General features: G+C 31.4%; 1 protein-coding gene across 1 annotated transcript in view; it reads left to right on the top strand.

Annotated features, from left to right (window-relative positions):
- LOC148311739 (zwei Ig domain protein zig-8-like) overlaps positions 1-17,620 on the top strand; it is a 78,772-nt gene that overhangs the window by 4,521 nt on the left and 56,631 nt on the right. Inside the window, exon 2 of the mRNA XM_088278384.1 lies at positions 5,904-6,181. Within this exon, the coding sequence (XP_088134510.1) occupies positions 6,121-6,181 (61 nt within the window). The 5' untranslated portion in view covers positions 5,904-6,120. The remainder of the gene's footprint in view (positions 1-5,903; positions 6,182-17,620) is intronic.

Genomic DNA, 17,620 nt, shown 5'->3' with positions numbered 1-17,620 from the left:
CAATTGAGACATTTCCTCCTAAGTAAATATAAAAAGCATTATCCACGGTTTGTCTTCCCTTGCTGCGGGAGATTTACAAAATTCTCATTATTTTAATTTAACCGAGAGCGGGTTTTGTGGCTTACATTTCCTTCTACCCCACCTCTTCAGCAAATTCAGCATTAACAAATTCCGAAGCCGCCCGTAAATTACAGAACAAAAAACATTCACAACGTTTCGTACCTATAACAGATCAGGACATTCAAAAGCAACCATTTTTTTCTTACTCTTTTCTGCATTCAATGATGCATAGGGCACTGTATCATATTGACACAGTGTTATCTTGATCGTCAATTGTATGAAGGTAAGGCAATCAGTGCTGCGTTATTGTACTAGTCCTGGGTGATAGATATTGATATTACAATAGATACATAGTTACAAAAATATTTCGTTAACCTAGCCGGATCAAACAGGGGGATTTAATCAATATTCGATAACTTAAGTATTATAAGAGCTACATATCCCATATTTTTTTATAATCATAAAAATAATATTGAGGAAGAATTTTCCTTTTCAATTTTTATAATTTAAAATCGTTTGATGTTTCGAAATATTGCTGTGGATAAAATGCACAATCAGTCGGTGCCGCAAAATTTACGTGCTTATATATCAGCACGTTAGTTTTTTGTCTGCTATCTAAATGTTATTTCTTTCAATGTTATAAATGTCTGCTTCTGTAGTGTAGAGGTTAGCATGCTTAGCTATCGTACTGTGGGTCCTCCAGTATGGATGACCATTACATTAAAAAAGGCCTAGTTCTTAGTAAACTTTATTGGTAATCTTGAATAAAAAAAACGGCGTTTCTGAACAGGCACATGGAAGGGAAATGATTCAGCACTCATACTCTGGTCCTGAGAATCCGTAATTCTGTATATACGTGGAATTATTTCCACGACGAATTACTCGTTAGACAAGTCATCTTGGTTCCATTGTGTTCTCCTTTATTACAGACCGTAGACAGTTGAGGAGTTGGGAAATAATTGCTAAGCCTGTGCCATTACTTTCTCCATAGCGAAATACTTTTCTTGTAATATCTGGCACGTGCTAGCGTCAGCCGATTCTCTACATGTATAAAAATTATCTGCGTCAAAAGTAAATTACAAACGCTACATAACTCATATATAATATTGTGAGTGTACTGGCAAAAAATGTCAACTCGGAAATATGCAATTATGATTATAAACTAGCAAAATAAGTTAATTGAAATGTCATATTTATGTGGTTTTACAAATCAATTAATTTTAGTCATTTAATAAATGAAGAAGAAGAAACACATAAAATGAAAACGAATAGTTCAAAATAACGTTTACAAAATGGTTAATAGGTCAACTTGAAAAAAAAATGTCTGCATTGCTTTGATTTGCGGCGTTGATAAAAACATTCCCAAAAAATAATACAAAATTAATTAAGTTTAGTCAACATAGCGAAAGGTAAAAGGTTTTTTTTTTACGTAACGTGTAAGATTATTTCCATTATTTGTTTCATCTAACCTTCTCGGTGGTGCTTAGAACCTCTCTACTTATTTTAAAGGTCGGTTGTCATTCCAGAACTTTCGACAGCTGAGCCTCCCCTTACACTTGGGAACTTTCTCTACAAATAACTAAATATTGATACACTAATCTTTGTATGCATGCATGTGTGAACCGGGTGCTCCAAAACTCGTAAGCAAACAGAGATATTAGTTTGTTATTTATGATATTTATTTGAGCGCGTCACACAGCATCCATTGTAAAATAAAACGATAACGATAGCTCTCATATTCTGGACATTAAACTGAAAAACATTATTCGAATCTCTTTGCATTGCACAGGTGACTATTGTCTAAATAAATATTTTAAATAAAATAAACAAATCTACTTTTATTTTATTTATTGTTTCGGCATTAACTTTGTGGTAAGACATGTTACAATAATTAAAGAAAACACTTCGTTTTTTACCACTTGAGTTTAATTATAGACTACATGTTTCAGAAGCTAAACTTCCATCATTCAGGTCTGTATAATAACTAAAATATAAAATATAAAATTGTTCTATAAATAAGGATAGGGGGAAAGTAAGGGGAAGGGGTTAGTCAAGGAACGGAGTTTGAAAACAAAGGAAAAATTGAAAGCAATGGCGAAGAATTTTGAAACAATATATTATTTAATAAATTATTATTAGAATTCAGGTTTTTTTGTATTTCTAAATTTTCAAGATCTACTTTTTATTATTCTTTCTGGCTCAATCTCTACTTATCGTCACTGTAGACTTGTTTTGGCCCAGCCGTCAAAACAAGTTTTGCTCAAAAAAAAATTTCATTCCTTGCGCCAAAAATATTTAATTTGCTGCCCGTAACCATTGAGATTTCCAGGAGTGATCAGGTCTTTAAGAACAGTGTCCGTCGATGGTTGCTTAGCATTGGAAGGGACAAGGTAGAAAATGAATTAATTAAAGTCCGGGTGTAATTATCTTTTTGAAAAACCTTTAAACTGTAAATTGTTTTTGTATCTCCTGTATGTTATGTTTATAATCTAATAATTAAAAAAAAATATTACTAAAAAATAAAAAAATTATATGAAAATTCTATTAACATGTTAGTATTCGGCTCAACACAGGCCATGCCTAAAGAGCCGTAATACGTATAATAAATGTATATATGAAATGAATATGTAAATTGAATATATCTATGTATTAAGAAAATAAATAAAATAAATAAATATATCATCTAGATCGTGCCTTCGAATCATGTTATCTTTCAGTAGCATTATCTTTTTGGTCTTACCCTAGATGTCTTTCTAGGAAGATCCATGGCTATTGTCTGGTTTACAATGTGATCAGGTTTACTATGCCCTATGTAACCTTACCAACTCAATTGCCTTTCCTCTAGTTTGTTATTGACACATGTTACACCCAGGCTTCCACGAACGCATGAACTCTTTATTTTGTCTCAAAATAGATAACTCTACAATCAATCAAAATCGAAACATAAATAAAGTTTTTCTTCTTCTTAATATTATAAAATCAAACATGAAGTCAAAAATTAATTAAAATAAAAATAAAAAAACAATTCTCTACATACTTTTTAATTAAATACTTCGCAAAGAAAGAATAAAACTTCAAGTCATTAAATGAAAGAATTGACATATATTTTCACGAACATCTGATCGTCTTTAATATGAAAATTTTGGTACATATCACTCAATCACATATAAGAAGCTTTCGAATACAGAATAATGATCACTGATACCCTCTTTCTCCGTAAAATAATGAATGACAAAAAGGTTGCCAATAATGAAATAAAACAAAACCATATTCGAGACAGTATGTTATGTACAAAATAAAATAAAAAGATTGAACGAACAAATCCTGTGGCACAAATATTGTATTATTTTCATGAAAGAGGTAAAAACGAAAGGGAAAAAGGAAGAGAAAGGCCAAAAATGTGGAACATTCAAAGGACAAGGCAGGCGTTGCGTGATGTAACATAATGTTCTACAAACTATGGATTCAGATGAAGAGCTGTGTAAGGTGATATACTCGCATATACATATATATATATATATATATATATATATATATATATATATATATATATATATATATATATATATATATATATATATATATATATGGAAGTCTGAGCATTTACGGGGCTGACGACCGTCATAGGCTGGTTTAAGTGATCACTTTACACACGTGTAACCAAATTTTGAAACATTATTCTTGAATCAAACGCCAGAAAATATCATTTTCATTTTAATTATTCAAGCTTACAATTTGACCAAATAATTTATTTACAACATTTTGAGTGTGTCCAAATACTTGTTCACAAAATCTGGATGATCTCCAATTACAGGAGTTATTTTTATATTATTTTATTACAAAATAAACATATATTAATTGATTAAACCATATCCGCTCCCTAGGTGGAGTATATGGAGTCCACAAACTGTCTCCAGGCTTTTCTATCGGCTGCCAGCTCCCTTGCATCCGCCCAAGTCAGATCCGCGTCCCGAAGTTCTGACGAGAACTGCGAATATATATATATATGTGTATATAAATATATATACACATATGTATATATGGGGTGAATAGGGTTGGTAATAGAAGCGGAGGAAGACGAAGGAAAACTTATCATTTTTAAAACTTGAAAGTGGTCAGATCGGGAGTTGGAATAATCAACGTGTTTGTAGAAATGCAAGACGACCACTGCTGACAATTCGTCGGCAGTTCTCGTCAGAACTTCGGGCCGCGGATCTGACTTGGGAGGATGCAAAGGAGCTGGCAGCCGATAGTAAGAAGATAGTTTTTTGACTCCATATGCTCCACATAGTGAGCGGATATGGTTAAAACAAATCATGTACAAATGTATGAATGTGAAAGAGGCGTTTGTTTTCAAAAACAGATGGGTGGTTGCGTTCCATTCTCTTTTCCTACCCCTGCTGAAATTGGCGTGATGGATAGTTAGTAAGTAAGTTATTAGCTAAAGTAAACACGATTTAAAAAAAATATAATTTATTTACAGTTACATTGACTTTGTTTATTTAATTTGAATCGAACATTTTTTTCTGTTCCCTTATTATTTTGATGGGTTTTTGATGTCGACGGGCGACTGTCACTCGTCGAACTTGAGGTGTTTGCAGAATCGCCCTGAAATTCCTCTTCAGCGGAGAAACTGGACGCATCAGCCGTGCTTTCATCATCGATCCTACAACCGTCGCCGGCAGATCGATATCTGGCAAATCCACTCTTCGCTTTAGCAATTGATCTTGATCGCGTATTGTATTTGCTCTTAAACTGGATAGCTCGGATACGCGTTGTATGGAGAGCGTTCTTCCTGCGTCGGTTGGGTCGAGAATTGCGTGCACAATCGCAAGGATTCATGATCGCCATATCCAGGTAGATCCTCGACGCTTCACGATTTTCTGTAGCCATCTTGGTAAACGAAATTTTATCTAACTTGTTGCAACACGTCTTGTAGTGGAATTTAAGATTCATCGCGTGGGCGAATTCGATGCTAAACCCAGAACTGGGAACCAAGTTTACTGGGGCGCACTCCATTATACATGTATTTTGATATTTAAAAAAAAACACACACACACGAGTGATATTTTCACGAAACTTTTGATTTGATATGAAAAAACAAAAAAATTCAATTAAAAAAGTATATAAACATTACAAACGAAAACTAAAATGAAATAATAAAAAAAAGCTCGCGACTTATCGAAAAATATCTGCAAATATTTGTCACCGGATTCGATTTTCAAATTGATCAAAAGTAATATATTTATTTGAAATATTTGTGTCAAGTACCTGACCACTTTTTAAACAAACTAACCAACTAACTGTTAAGCAGCTACCCCGTAGGGATAAGCAGAGAGAATAGATTGCCATACCAATCTGCCTTTGCAAACAATCTTCGCCTCTTCTACATTCATGGATCTCCTGATACAAACCTGACATGACCACTTTTAAGGTTTTGAAAAACTTGATCATGCCAAGTTTAAGTTTTCCTCAGTATTCTTTTGCTTCTTTTACCAATTATATTTGCCTCATAAATTTGTTTGACTGCGTTTCATCACTTATTTGATTTTTTTTCCTTCCTTTATTTTGTCAATAATGTTTGCCTTGCATTTTTATATTATATCACCATTTGAACATCTATCATATCCTTGTTTAATTTTGTCTTATATAAGTGTAAAATCAATGTTTTTCGCTAATGTTTGCAATCAAAATATGCAGTTATATCCAGAATAACCTTTAATCGAAAAATGGTTGAAATAACAAAATTTAATAAAAAAGATTTGAAAAAAAATAACGAACGTTTTAATGATAAAAACTCGTTTGGTAACAAAAATAAAATTGATATTTTTTCTTCTTTTCAGATACTGACAGCGAGATGTTTATCAGAAGGCCGTTTAGATTTTTCTTTTGTTTAAAAAAAACTGAAGGATAAATGGTGAAACATTGTTTTTCTTAAAACGTAGTAGAAATATCATAATTAAAAAAATATTTCAACCTTATCAAGTGTCATAGTTTTGCATATATAATTAGTAAAGATTGTTTTTTAAAATCATTAATAAATACAATAACAGAAATAAAATGACGTTCATGGAAAAAACATTGGCGCCGTTCATCATACTTCTAATCCTGATAAGAACAAGTAAGTATATAGGAGTATATTTTATGTAATTTATTTTATGTGTTGTAATTTCAACTATGTATTAAAGGAAATGGTTGTATTTCCAGAATTATTTAAAAACAACAAAAAAAACACGCTTTCAACAGAAATCAAAACACATAGATGTTTCTAGAGAAGTCTAGTGAAGTTACACTGTTTTTTGAGTTTGATTAATATATCCAGAAGTTTCAAAAATTTGACCAGTGTGGTTGTCAATCATGGGTAGAATTAGTGTGTAGGGTGATCACTTAAGCCAGCCTACGACGGTCGCAAACCCTGTAAATTGCTAGATTTCAATATTCTTCTTCATCTTTGTTAAGACGTCAAAAAAATATGTTAGAAATCAAAACAATTATACCATGAAATTATGTATTATCATTTACAATATTTTGGATGTGTTCAATTTTTGATCACAATCTCTTGACTTGGGGTTATTTATATCAAAACTTATGACAGTTCGTAAGCCTTGACAATGCCCTAAACACTTTTTTTTCTTCATGTATAATAAGAAATCAAATATTTTTTTATGACGTCGATTTTTTATTCTAGTTTAATGTGTGTTATATCTTTAACAAAATAAAAAAATGGAACAAAAACTATCTAAATTATAACAAAAAATCTTTTTTAGGGTTGATATTAATAAATAATGGCAAAATTTTCAAAATTTATGAAAAAATATAAAAGTTTGGGCATTAAAGAACTTACGTCCCGTCTAAGGCCAGTTTAAGTGATCATTTTCTACACTATGCAACATTCGCCTTCATAGGTATAATTCATAACCAAATTACTCAAACTTGGGAAACCTTAAAATGTATGCTTAATTGATAAAAAATGAACTGCATGTTTTTTTGTCAGTTACGTCTAAGGATGTAAAGTTTTTTTTATTTGCAGAAACCTTTATGGGCCTCCAAACCTTCAGTGACAGGTTGTGAGTCCTGTAAATGCCCAGGTTTTTATTTTTGTCTTCATCTTTATTGAGTTAAAAATTTAAAAAAATCTTGATTTTGATAATGTCTTAATAGAGCGAATCAAGAAATTTTAAACGAAAATTTGCACACACTTAAATTATTGTGATTTAAAAATTATGTTGTCACATTACCATACCTTGCATTGCATTTTTGCCTCGTGTAAAATAATGTATTTTTTCGAGTTGTGTTATATGTGGGGCGTATTTATTTTTGACTCCCATCTCAGTCGTGATTGGATGCTATAAATATCACGATCTAGTCATAAGAATCTTCTCACCAATGAAAATCATGTAATACAACAGACCAATCAGACTGGGATTACATACATATGTATATAATGTACAAATGTATACTGATAGATCAAAACAGAAAACATTTTTTTTTTAATTTCTTTGTATTTGTGATCTTATAAGAAAAAGTGTATTCACTGAAAAAATAAACGGAAAATAAATTAAAATAAACTTTCAGCGAAGATTTTTCAAAATCTTTTTTTGTTGTTATTTTTGTCCCTAAGCAAAAACGATATCTTAATCAATTGATTTATTGTTGATGAATTCATATTTTTGTCACTACTAAGCTTATCTTAAAATCTATAATATAATTTAATTTAATTTCTATGATTTCTTGAATGTTTTTCGCAGATACTTTGTGGTACATTTTATGAACATTTAACAACTTTTTTCTACCAGTTTTTTATTGATACATTGTTAAAACAAAGTTGTTCATTTATGTAAAAAAATCTTTGTCTTTGAAACCTCATAAAATTAAAAACTTTTCGTAATTATAAAAAAAAATGTTCCAGAATTCACCAAAACACGTGTCATAATATATTTTTAGGTACAATGGTATTTATTAAGTAAATTTACACTAATAATCACAACATCGTTTTCATTCAGGTAAATTTCACCACAAAATATAAAATATATATTTTAATTTGTTATAAGATGATTCGGTCCCTTTCTTTAATATAACTCAATGACCCGAATAGAATATAATGTAGGAAAACTTTATACAACTTAAACGAGAAAAAAATATATTAATACTTTGATCTATTAATGTAGGTAAAAATTGAAGAAAAAAAAGGAATATTTTTTTTTTAAATCTCATTTGTCTAAAGCTTTGAGCCTTTCAGTTAATTGAATATTATTTTATTGAAATACAAATGTAAATACCCTTTTTGAGATTTTGCAGAAAGGCAGTTTATAAAAAGGATTAATTAAAATTTCATTTGCGTGTATTTTTCCGCTTTTAATTTTCGAGAGCCCAACCAAAAATTGCTTTTGGGGTGCACTTAGGGTAAAAACCACTCCTTTAGTATGAGATCGTAGAATAGGTCTGGTAAAACTTTGGCCCGCGATCATATTTGGTCGACAGCATTTATTTATTAAATTTATTTATATTTTATAAATAATTTTTAAATTTACGTTTAAACATAACATCATGATTTGAGGAATATTCTTCTGATCCATATTCGTATCTGAAAATGGTACTTAGGGCACTGCATTGGATAAAAAGTGGAAACTTGATTATCAATTATATGAAAGAATGTCCTGCGTTCCAAATTGTAGCAAAATATATTTGATAGTAAACAGATGACGTTTTTGAAGGAACTTAAGGCAAAAGATATTACTGATAAATGGGAAAGAAAAGTAAGGAAAAAGAGGAGGTACTTACAATTTAGAAAAAGAGAACGGATAGTATGAGTATGATTACTCAATGTTGCATACCCTTACTCGTAAGTTCGTGTAAGAAAAGCTACTGTTGAGGTATGTAATGGCGTAATTTCAAATAAGCTTTATGTTTATCATGTCAAAAAAAGTAAATAATAAAACAATAAATTACTCACACATTAAAATACTTATTTTTACTGACATGTTTACAATAACAGAGTAACAATTTAATGAACTTAAGAAAGAAGATTGTCCGCCTCTGTAGTATAATGGTCAGCACGCTCGGCTACTGTTCTGGAGGTCCCGGGTTCGATTCCCAGGGGGGGGTCAAATAAATATAAGTGATTTTTTCACTGTAATATTTATTCAATATTACCCTGGACTGGTACCTGAAGCGGAGGGCTGATCACCTTTCCTTCGTGTGTAAACGATCAAGATAACACTGTGTTCATATGAAGCAGTGCCCTATGCACCATTGGGGTGCGGATAAGGGTTTTATTATTATTATTAAGAAAGAAGATTAGTAACTGTTTGAATAAAATGGACTGTTTATCATATTTTATTTATTCTCACTGTACCTCATTTGGAAAAAGTAAACTTCGGGCTAGATCACATTTTTGTTTATCAAAAACTTGATAAGAGTCGAAGATAAAGTTGACATTTTTCCCCTCATTTTCCGAAAACTAAAATTTACATGTAACTCAATCTAGAGAAAATAAATTTGCGTTACTGTTTCGGTGCCTGCGTATATTTTCTCATTACTTGTGCCTTCAGTGTATTTTTAAGTAATCTTCGTCTACTATTCATAAAGTTCGATTCCCATCGAAAGGTCATCAGTCGATAGAAATTCTAGTTAAAAGTGAAATTAATTCTTTTATATATAAATAGTCTACAAATAGAAAATTCATGAATATCCAGTTTTTTTTTTAATATTCCTTGCCGTTTTCCTAGTTATTCTCGATTATTTACTAAAAAAATAGTAAATAATTAAGAATACCTAGGAAAACTTGGCATGATCAGGTTTGTAAAATATTAAAAAAACCTGCCTGGTTAGGAGGCGGAATAATCGGCGGGTATGTATAAGGAGATGCATGAATATGGAAGAGGGGAAGATTTTTTTCAAAGACAGATTGGCATGGAATTATATTCTCTCTGCCTATCTCTGCGGAAAGAGGCGTGATGGTTAGTTAGTAAGAATACCTTGTAATATCTGAGTAGGGCCAAATAATGAAAATCTCTCAGGGTAAATGTTCAGTCAAAAAGTTGGCCAGCGCTCTCGTATAGAGTTTGATGTCATTAACTATCTCGAATGCTTTTCCCTGGTTGCGGAAAAGTTTTTTTTTCATCCGCAAAACGTGGAGCTTTACAAATTATGCAAAAGTATTCAAATTGATACGGAATTCAGCGACTTAGGTCTAAAATATTGTGTTTCAGTATGATATCATCTCATGCGGTTCCTGAATGATTTCAAGCCCTCGGAGGCGGGATGAAAAGTAGTATTTCGAGAAACCAGTTTGCATAATGATGTGGGTTTTAAGCGCAGAAAAAAAATCACATACTGGGGTTGAAAATCTACAATACAATGGATGGTTAAACTGGGCGGTCGACGTGTACTCGTATACTAAACCCTGCAGTGAATTTATTTCCTTTTAAATTTTCAACGAAAATATAAAATGTGAATTTAAGGCATTTTTCAGCGTATAAATGAAAATATTAATATTGTTTCTATTATACGATACACGAGAATATAAGATACAAATTTAAAAATCTCCATACAATATATTTTTGAAGTAGTTTTGATATCGTAACGTCTTTCTAAATCTTGGAATATCATGAATATGAAACATAACATATGTTTTGTGTAATTTGTTCAACCCAATGTACGAGAATGAGCTCACAACTCACTGTTTTACACAACTTAAAGAATATTTTCAACCGAATAAAGTGGCTATATAATTTTTTTAAATATTTAATTTCAAAAATCAAATTCTTTTTTTTCCTTTAAACATGCTTTTTACCTTACGTTTTTTATATGCCTATTAACTGTACGATTTATTGCTTTGTACTTAAAATTTTGCCCTTTGTTTTTCAGTCTTGTTAACCTTAATCCCATGTTCCAAAATGATTCATGGAAACTACTCATCGATAATATTATATATGTGGCTTATGTTTATGATATGTATCAATAAATAATTAAATTAATGAATAATCACAACAATAAAAACATATATTGAGAGCAAATACAGTTATCTGTCGGTACTAAAATCAGTTTGTATTTAGATAAGAACATTTTGAGTGTGTCCAAATTCTTGTTCACAAATCTGGATTATCTCCAATTAAAGGAGGATTTTTCATATTATTTTTTGACATCATCATTGGTGAATATTACACGTGTGTATAGTGATTACTTAAACCAGCCAATGATGTCGTCAGTCCCGTAAATGCCCAGACTTTCATACTTTTCATCATCTTTGATGAGATGTCAAAAAGAAATATTGATAAGAATGCTGTTAAAAATAACGAAAATAAAAAATGATTAATTCCTTCCTATTAAAACAGCGACCCATAAAAAATTACGCTCCTTGTATCATTATAACATTCAATTCAGTATCCGCTATTTGATTTAGTCAACAAAAAATATTCGCAAGTAAAACAAAATGTACATCTAAATCACAGCGGCTTCGCTTTAAGCAGTCTTAAGTAAAAGATTTATCTCTTTCAGTGAAATCCCAAGATCACTCATGGCGTATTTTAAAACATAATCCCCTGAAAGATGGCCCCGTCGGAATTTTCTTTCAAGATGACCTCGACGGAAAAGGACGAAAATTTAGGCTGAAATTTTCAATCTCACGTAATAAATGTACAGAACAGAATAAAAAAAAAACTTTTCCAGGAATAATCTAATGTCAACTCCTTAAGACAGAGTAGTAATTTTAATAAACAAGATAGATATGATATTTTCTATTTTAAAAGCATTATTAACTTTGTGGTATGGTTATAAAACACCTTTCCATCATTCATCACTCACTTTGAAAAAGGTTTAGAAAAATAAACGCACAAAAAGTTAATGTGCATTTCATTTAGGGTAAATTATCTTCTGTTTTGTTTTTTTATTTTTATTTTTCTGCATATTTTTGAAAAAAAAAAGCTCAATTTTTTTATCAATTTTTGAACGTGATCTAGTCTTTTAATACATTTATAAATTACTTTTAATCAAAAATTTTACTTACATAATACTACTATTTCTTAAAATCTACTGTGACACGTTCCCAGTGATAAAAAATAAACCTTTTATCTATGTTTCCACTGATAAAAAATTAAAGTAAAAAATAAAAAAAATACAATAATAAAAATTAAATAAATAAATAAAAATAAGAAACAGCTCCTACCCCCTCTTAAACCTTCAACGTCCTAAGGACCCAACTCTAAAATTTAGAATAAGATCCACTTACGTTGTTTAAAAATGATGCGGAATGCATCGAAACACGTGTCACAATAGATTTTAAGAAATAGTGGTATTTACTAAGTGAATTTTTTAATTAAAAATGAATAGGTTTTACCACAAAGTGACTGCCGAACTAATCAATTCAATTACTTTAAATCAATTTTATAATTTCTTCATTCGAACTAAATGGTGCATAGATACCTATTGGATCGACGGAATGTTTGCTAGATAATAAATAAGAAGGTAAAGATTTGTTTTGCGATAGTATACAAATGAGAGAAGTAAGTAAGCTCAGTGTGAATGTCATTTCTGTTACGAGAATATGGAAATAATGAGGAACAATCATATGATGGAAAAAAATATACTAACTACATTTGGGAATGCGTATCCATGCTCGTACATATGTAAAAATGCTTGTGATTAAAAATTCATACCAACGTGTACGCTAACTGTATCGCTTAGCGTCAGGGTTGCGTCATATGTGATATAAAAAATATTATTTCAGGTCGCTTTTAATCATTTATAATGCCGCCTTTATTATGCCTGCAAATCTCTTATTCTCTTATATGAGATAAAGCACCTTATAAGGGCTCAGAGTACCCTTAGTGGAAAGCAGCGTGATGGATATGTACCTACTTCTACACATGTTTATGAAAATATTGAATTAATATTGATGGATAAAAATACGCTTAAATTTAACTGCGATATTTTGTCACAATTTCAAAGCAATCGGTGAATAACGTTAGAAGTTTTAACGTCAGGCCACATTCATGCATCTCCTCATACATATTCGACGATTATTACGACTCCTGACAAGTATTTGAAGTATTTGACACACTTGATTGTGCCAAGTTTTCCTCGGTCTTCCTCTCCTTTTTCGTTACATTCGCCTCATAAATTTGTTTAACTGTTCTTTCCTCACTCATACGTTCCACATGTCAAAACCATCTCAACACACCTTTCTTATGTTTATCGATAATGCTTATTTCATCATTCGAACATCTATCAATCATCGTTTTGCCACACATTCGTCTGAGGGATCGCATTTTGACTGCATTCAGTCTGCTTTCATCCTTCTTTTGCCAACTCCATGCTTCGCTTCCATACATGAGGGTTGGAACCAGAACTCCGCTGTGTACTGCCAGTTTAGCTTTCGCTGATATATTTTTATTTGCTAAAACTGATTTTAGTGCACCATTCACTCTCTTCCCAGCATTCACTGCCCTTTCTATGTCTTCATCAATCTTTCCATCCCTAGAAAACATACTACCCAAATATACGAAATCATCTACCTGTTCCAAAATCTCCCCATTTACCAATATTTCATACTCAGATCTACATTCATCTCTTTCATAAATCAAGTTTATTGATAATGCTTATCTCAGCCTTGCATTCTTTCTTTATTTCATCATTTGAACATTTATCAAACATCGTTTTGCTACACATTCGTCTGAGGGATCGCATTTCTACTTACTATCATACACTATTTGAATAATTGTAAAATGTGATAACTTTTATAAAATTCAGATCGAAAAAGTTTTAGAAATTCTCGTGGGCGTTTTTCGAGCACACTTAACAGGCGAACAAATGTCGAAGTAAGTCTATCATTCCGTACATATGCTGCGCAAAGGGTATTCGATTGTGGCGAACCGAAATATGTATGTTAATACCAGAGTGACGGAAAACCGAGTAAGTTTTGCCCGTGGATCATGAATTATTTATTAGGCTGTCAAAAGGCGATATGATTCTTACAAATGGCCATAGCGACATATTTTCAGGGTTGCCACAGGGGACGCATTTAACATCAAACCGTTTTATCGCATTAAATGCACACGATAAGTAAAATAATCTAACCCTGCTATTTTACATATACATACATGCACTAATGTACAATTACAATTATTTTATTTGAGTTTTACTTCATTAAACACGACTATCATGTATAATGGTCAGTACGCTTGGCTACCGTTCAGTAGGTCCAGGTTTCGATTTTTAGGGGGAAGGCAAATAAATATAAGTATTTTTTCACACTAATATTTATTCAATATTACACTGAAATGGTACCCGAAGAAGAGGGCTGATCACCTTTCCTTCATATGTTTACGATCAAGATAACAATGTGTTTATATGATGCAGTGGCCTATTCACCATCAAGTGTTGATAAGGGTTTGAAGAAGAAGAAGACACACGAGTTTCAAAAACAATTGTTGTTTTCCAAACTTGTCGTGTGTAACAAAATAAAATTCAATTAGTAATATTATACGATTGTATTTTTATTTTTATTTTTTTTATCAACAATTATTATTTTGTACTCATTTTTTAAATATTCATTAAAGATATCCGTTCTTATGTCATAGAATTTCTTCATAGCTTTTGGCTCACAGTTGTGTAAATTATGAAATCTTCCCTTTTGTCCAATTTTGTGTCTATAGTTGTGTGATTTCATTGTATTTTTCATTTGATTTGAATTTTTTATGCATTCAATGATTTGAACATAAATATCACAGTATTTAAGATATGTTTTGCTTTAACAATAAAGGCAAATATATGTATACATTTTTCAAAAAGAATCATTAAAAAAATCATTTTTGTAAATTACTAACTTTTTTTAGACCCCTTATCCAAACCACAACGATCCTTAGGGTATTTCATTGTCAAAGCAGTGTTAAATGGATGGTCGATTATATAACCATGAGATACAGATGACGTAGGTAAAAGACTACAGGATGAAGGATATTTCCGCTATATGTGAAAGGAAATGGAGTAATAGCAGATAGGAAAAGAAGGAAAACAGCATGTCTAGGGCAATTGGATAAAATAAAGATAATAATATTTTCAAAAATCTGTATCGCGATTTCCGTGACAAATCACCTCAAGAGAGCTTCACAATTAACAGTTATTTCATAATGATGATAAAAAAATTGTTTACTTTTGTAAAAAAAAAAAACACTAGTCATTTAAAAGTTTGGTAGGAAAGAGAAAAATTAAAGAATATATCCATTTACTGGATTACGTCGGAGAGCAACTTATTGATGAGGATGGCCAACTGAAGATGCATACTCGTACGCTATCACAATTTTACAAGCTCCTGCAAAGGTTAACGAATCATAAGTTTTCAATTATATACTCAAAAACTCAAATGAATGTTGATGTTTGATGACTGTCTTTAAATTGCCAAGAGTTTATGGATTTTCAAAAAGATTATAGTAATGAAATCACACGATTTATTTATTTGATATAATTTTTCTTACCATAATATTTGCCCTCCAATTAATTTGTTCTCCCCAGAGACACAAAAATTCGTTTTTTGGTAACTATAACAAACATTTTTGCTGAATAATTTCAGCACGGTAATATTTATTAAATAATATTATTTCATGGACTGCGCTTGACTAAGTGGCTACTGACCTACATTCAAAAGTACACAGATTCATTTAAATTAGTGCACTTATGTAGATATACAGTATATGTTTGGAAGAACATTTCAGCGTTTTTATGTTTATAGTTAGTTCTACTCTATTCGAGAGTTTTTCAAATCCAACATGCTTCTAAAACTTAAAACATGACGTGCTTTTTTGTGTATGAAATTTCATTTACCATTTGAAAGATACTACAAATAAGCTTTTTTAACTTTAGTCAGGGTTCGTGATATTCAGTCAGATGGTTTTTTTTCTCCTGCAAGTTCTTAATCGCAGTTGTACGGGGATATAGAATATATGAGGATTAATTTTTTTTTTTTAATTGTTATACAACATTTTTAAATACTTGCTTACAAACATTGATTATATCCACTGAGTTATTTTTTCCACAAAAAAAAATTGTTATTTAACTTTTTTTTAAGTTGACTTTTCTAAATGCTTCTAAATGGAAATAATCCAGATTTGTGAACAAGTATTTGGACACACTCAAAGAATCTTGTAAATAAAATACCTGGTCAAATTAAAGCTGAAATGAACATGAAAATAAAAAATCATGTTTTCAGGCGGGGCTCAAGTATATGAATATAATCCAGGATTCGGACTTTCCATATAAATGGAAAGAATCTCTACTTAATAAAAGAATTTTATCAAAATATCTAATGTTCCAAACATTTTAGCAGTGTGGTTGTCAATCATGGGTAGAATTTGTGAATGTTGCACGTGTGTACAGAGATCACCTCACAAATTTTAAGACGGTCGTAAGCCCTGTAACTGTCCAGACTTCCATATTATTCTTCCACTTCCCACTTCCCTAGTGTAATGGTCAGCGCATTTGGCTACCGTGCTGGAGGTCCCGAGTTCGATTCCCAGGGGGTTTAATCAAATATTAATGATTTTAACTCTCTTATTTATTAATTATCACCCTGGACTGATTCCTGAAGTGGAGGGCGGATCACCCTTCGTTCATGTGTTAACGATAAAGGTAACGCTGCGTTTATATGATACAGTGCTTTACGCACCATCGGGTGCGGATGAAGGTTTGAAGAAGTGTAACCCTTTGGATGCGTAAATCGACTAAAGTCACCCAAATTTTTTCCTCCTTCGGACGCGTTAATCGACTATTGTCAATATTTTTTACAAGTCATGGACTAAAAGTAAACAAATAAAAGGAATTTTATTGAATACTTGCATTTTTCAAATCAATTTGTTTTTTGTTTAACTCGTTCAAATGGTTAAAACAAAGTTTTATTTTAATTACTAACTGGAAAATCACAATGTGTGTGATTATAATCCAGGATTCGGATCTCACATACTAATATAAGAGTTTCTGCTTAATAAAAAGCTTCTTTACATCACACCAACAGATGTCTCTAGTGAAGTTCTAGTGATTCATGAACAAGGTTTCTAAATTGGTTCATATATATAGAACTTCCAAGAATTTGAGTAGTGTGGTTGTCAATAATGGGTAGATTTGGTGAATGTTACACGTGTGTAAAGTGATCACTTAAACCAGCCTATGACGGTCGTAAGCCCCGTAAATGCCCAGACTTCCATATTCTTCTTCATCTTTGATGAGATGTCAAAAAATAATATGAAAATAACTCCTGTAATTGGAGATAATCCAGATTTTGTGAACAAGTATTTGGACACACTCAAAATGTTGTAAATATAGTATATAGTTTAGTTATTGTTTGGAAAATATTGACAGCCCTGTTTGTCCGACGCCAGGATAGATTTGATAGTGTATAACAATGCCAGGGTTGCGATCTTTTCCCGAGTATCTTCGTCTTACATCTCAAGAGAATATTTCTATGTCTACCTACTTTATTTTCCAAAGTTATCTATCCTTCTCCATACTTTGATAGATGTCTTATTACTTTCCGTGTCTCCTCAAAGGTATCGGATATTGGCTCGATTGT

Source organism: Brachycentrus maculatus, unplaced genomic scaffold (assembly GCF_059751285.1).
Source record: "Brachycentrus maculatus isolate JH-2025_06_01 unplaced genomic scaffold, ASM5975128v1 h1tg000057l, whole genome shotgun sequence".
NCBI classification, from domain to species: Eukaryota; Metazoa; Arthropoda; class Insecta; order Trichoptera; family Brachycentridae; genus Brachycentrus; species Brachycentrus maculatus.
Note: the sequence above shows the minus strand (reverse complement) of the source record. Positions and strands in the feature narration are given on the sequence as shown.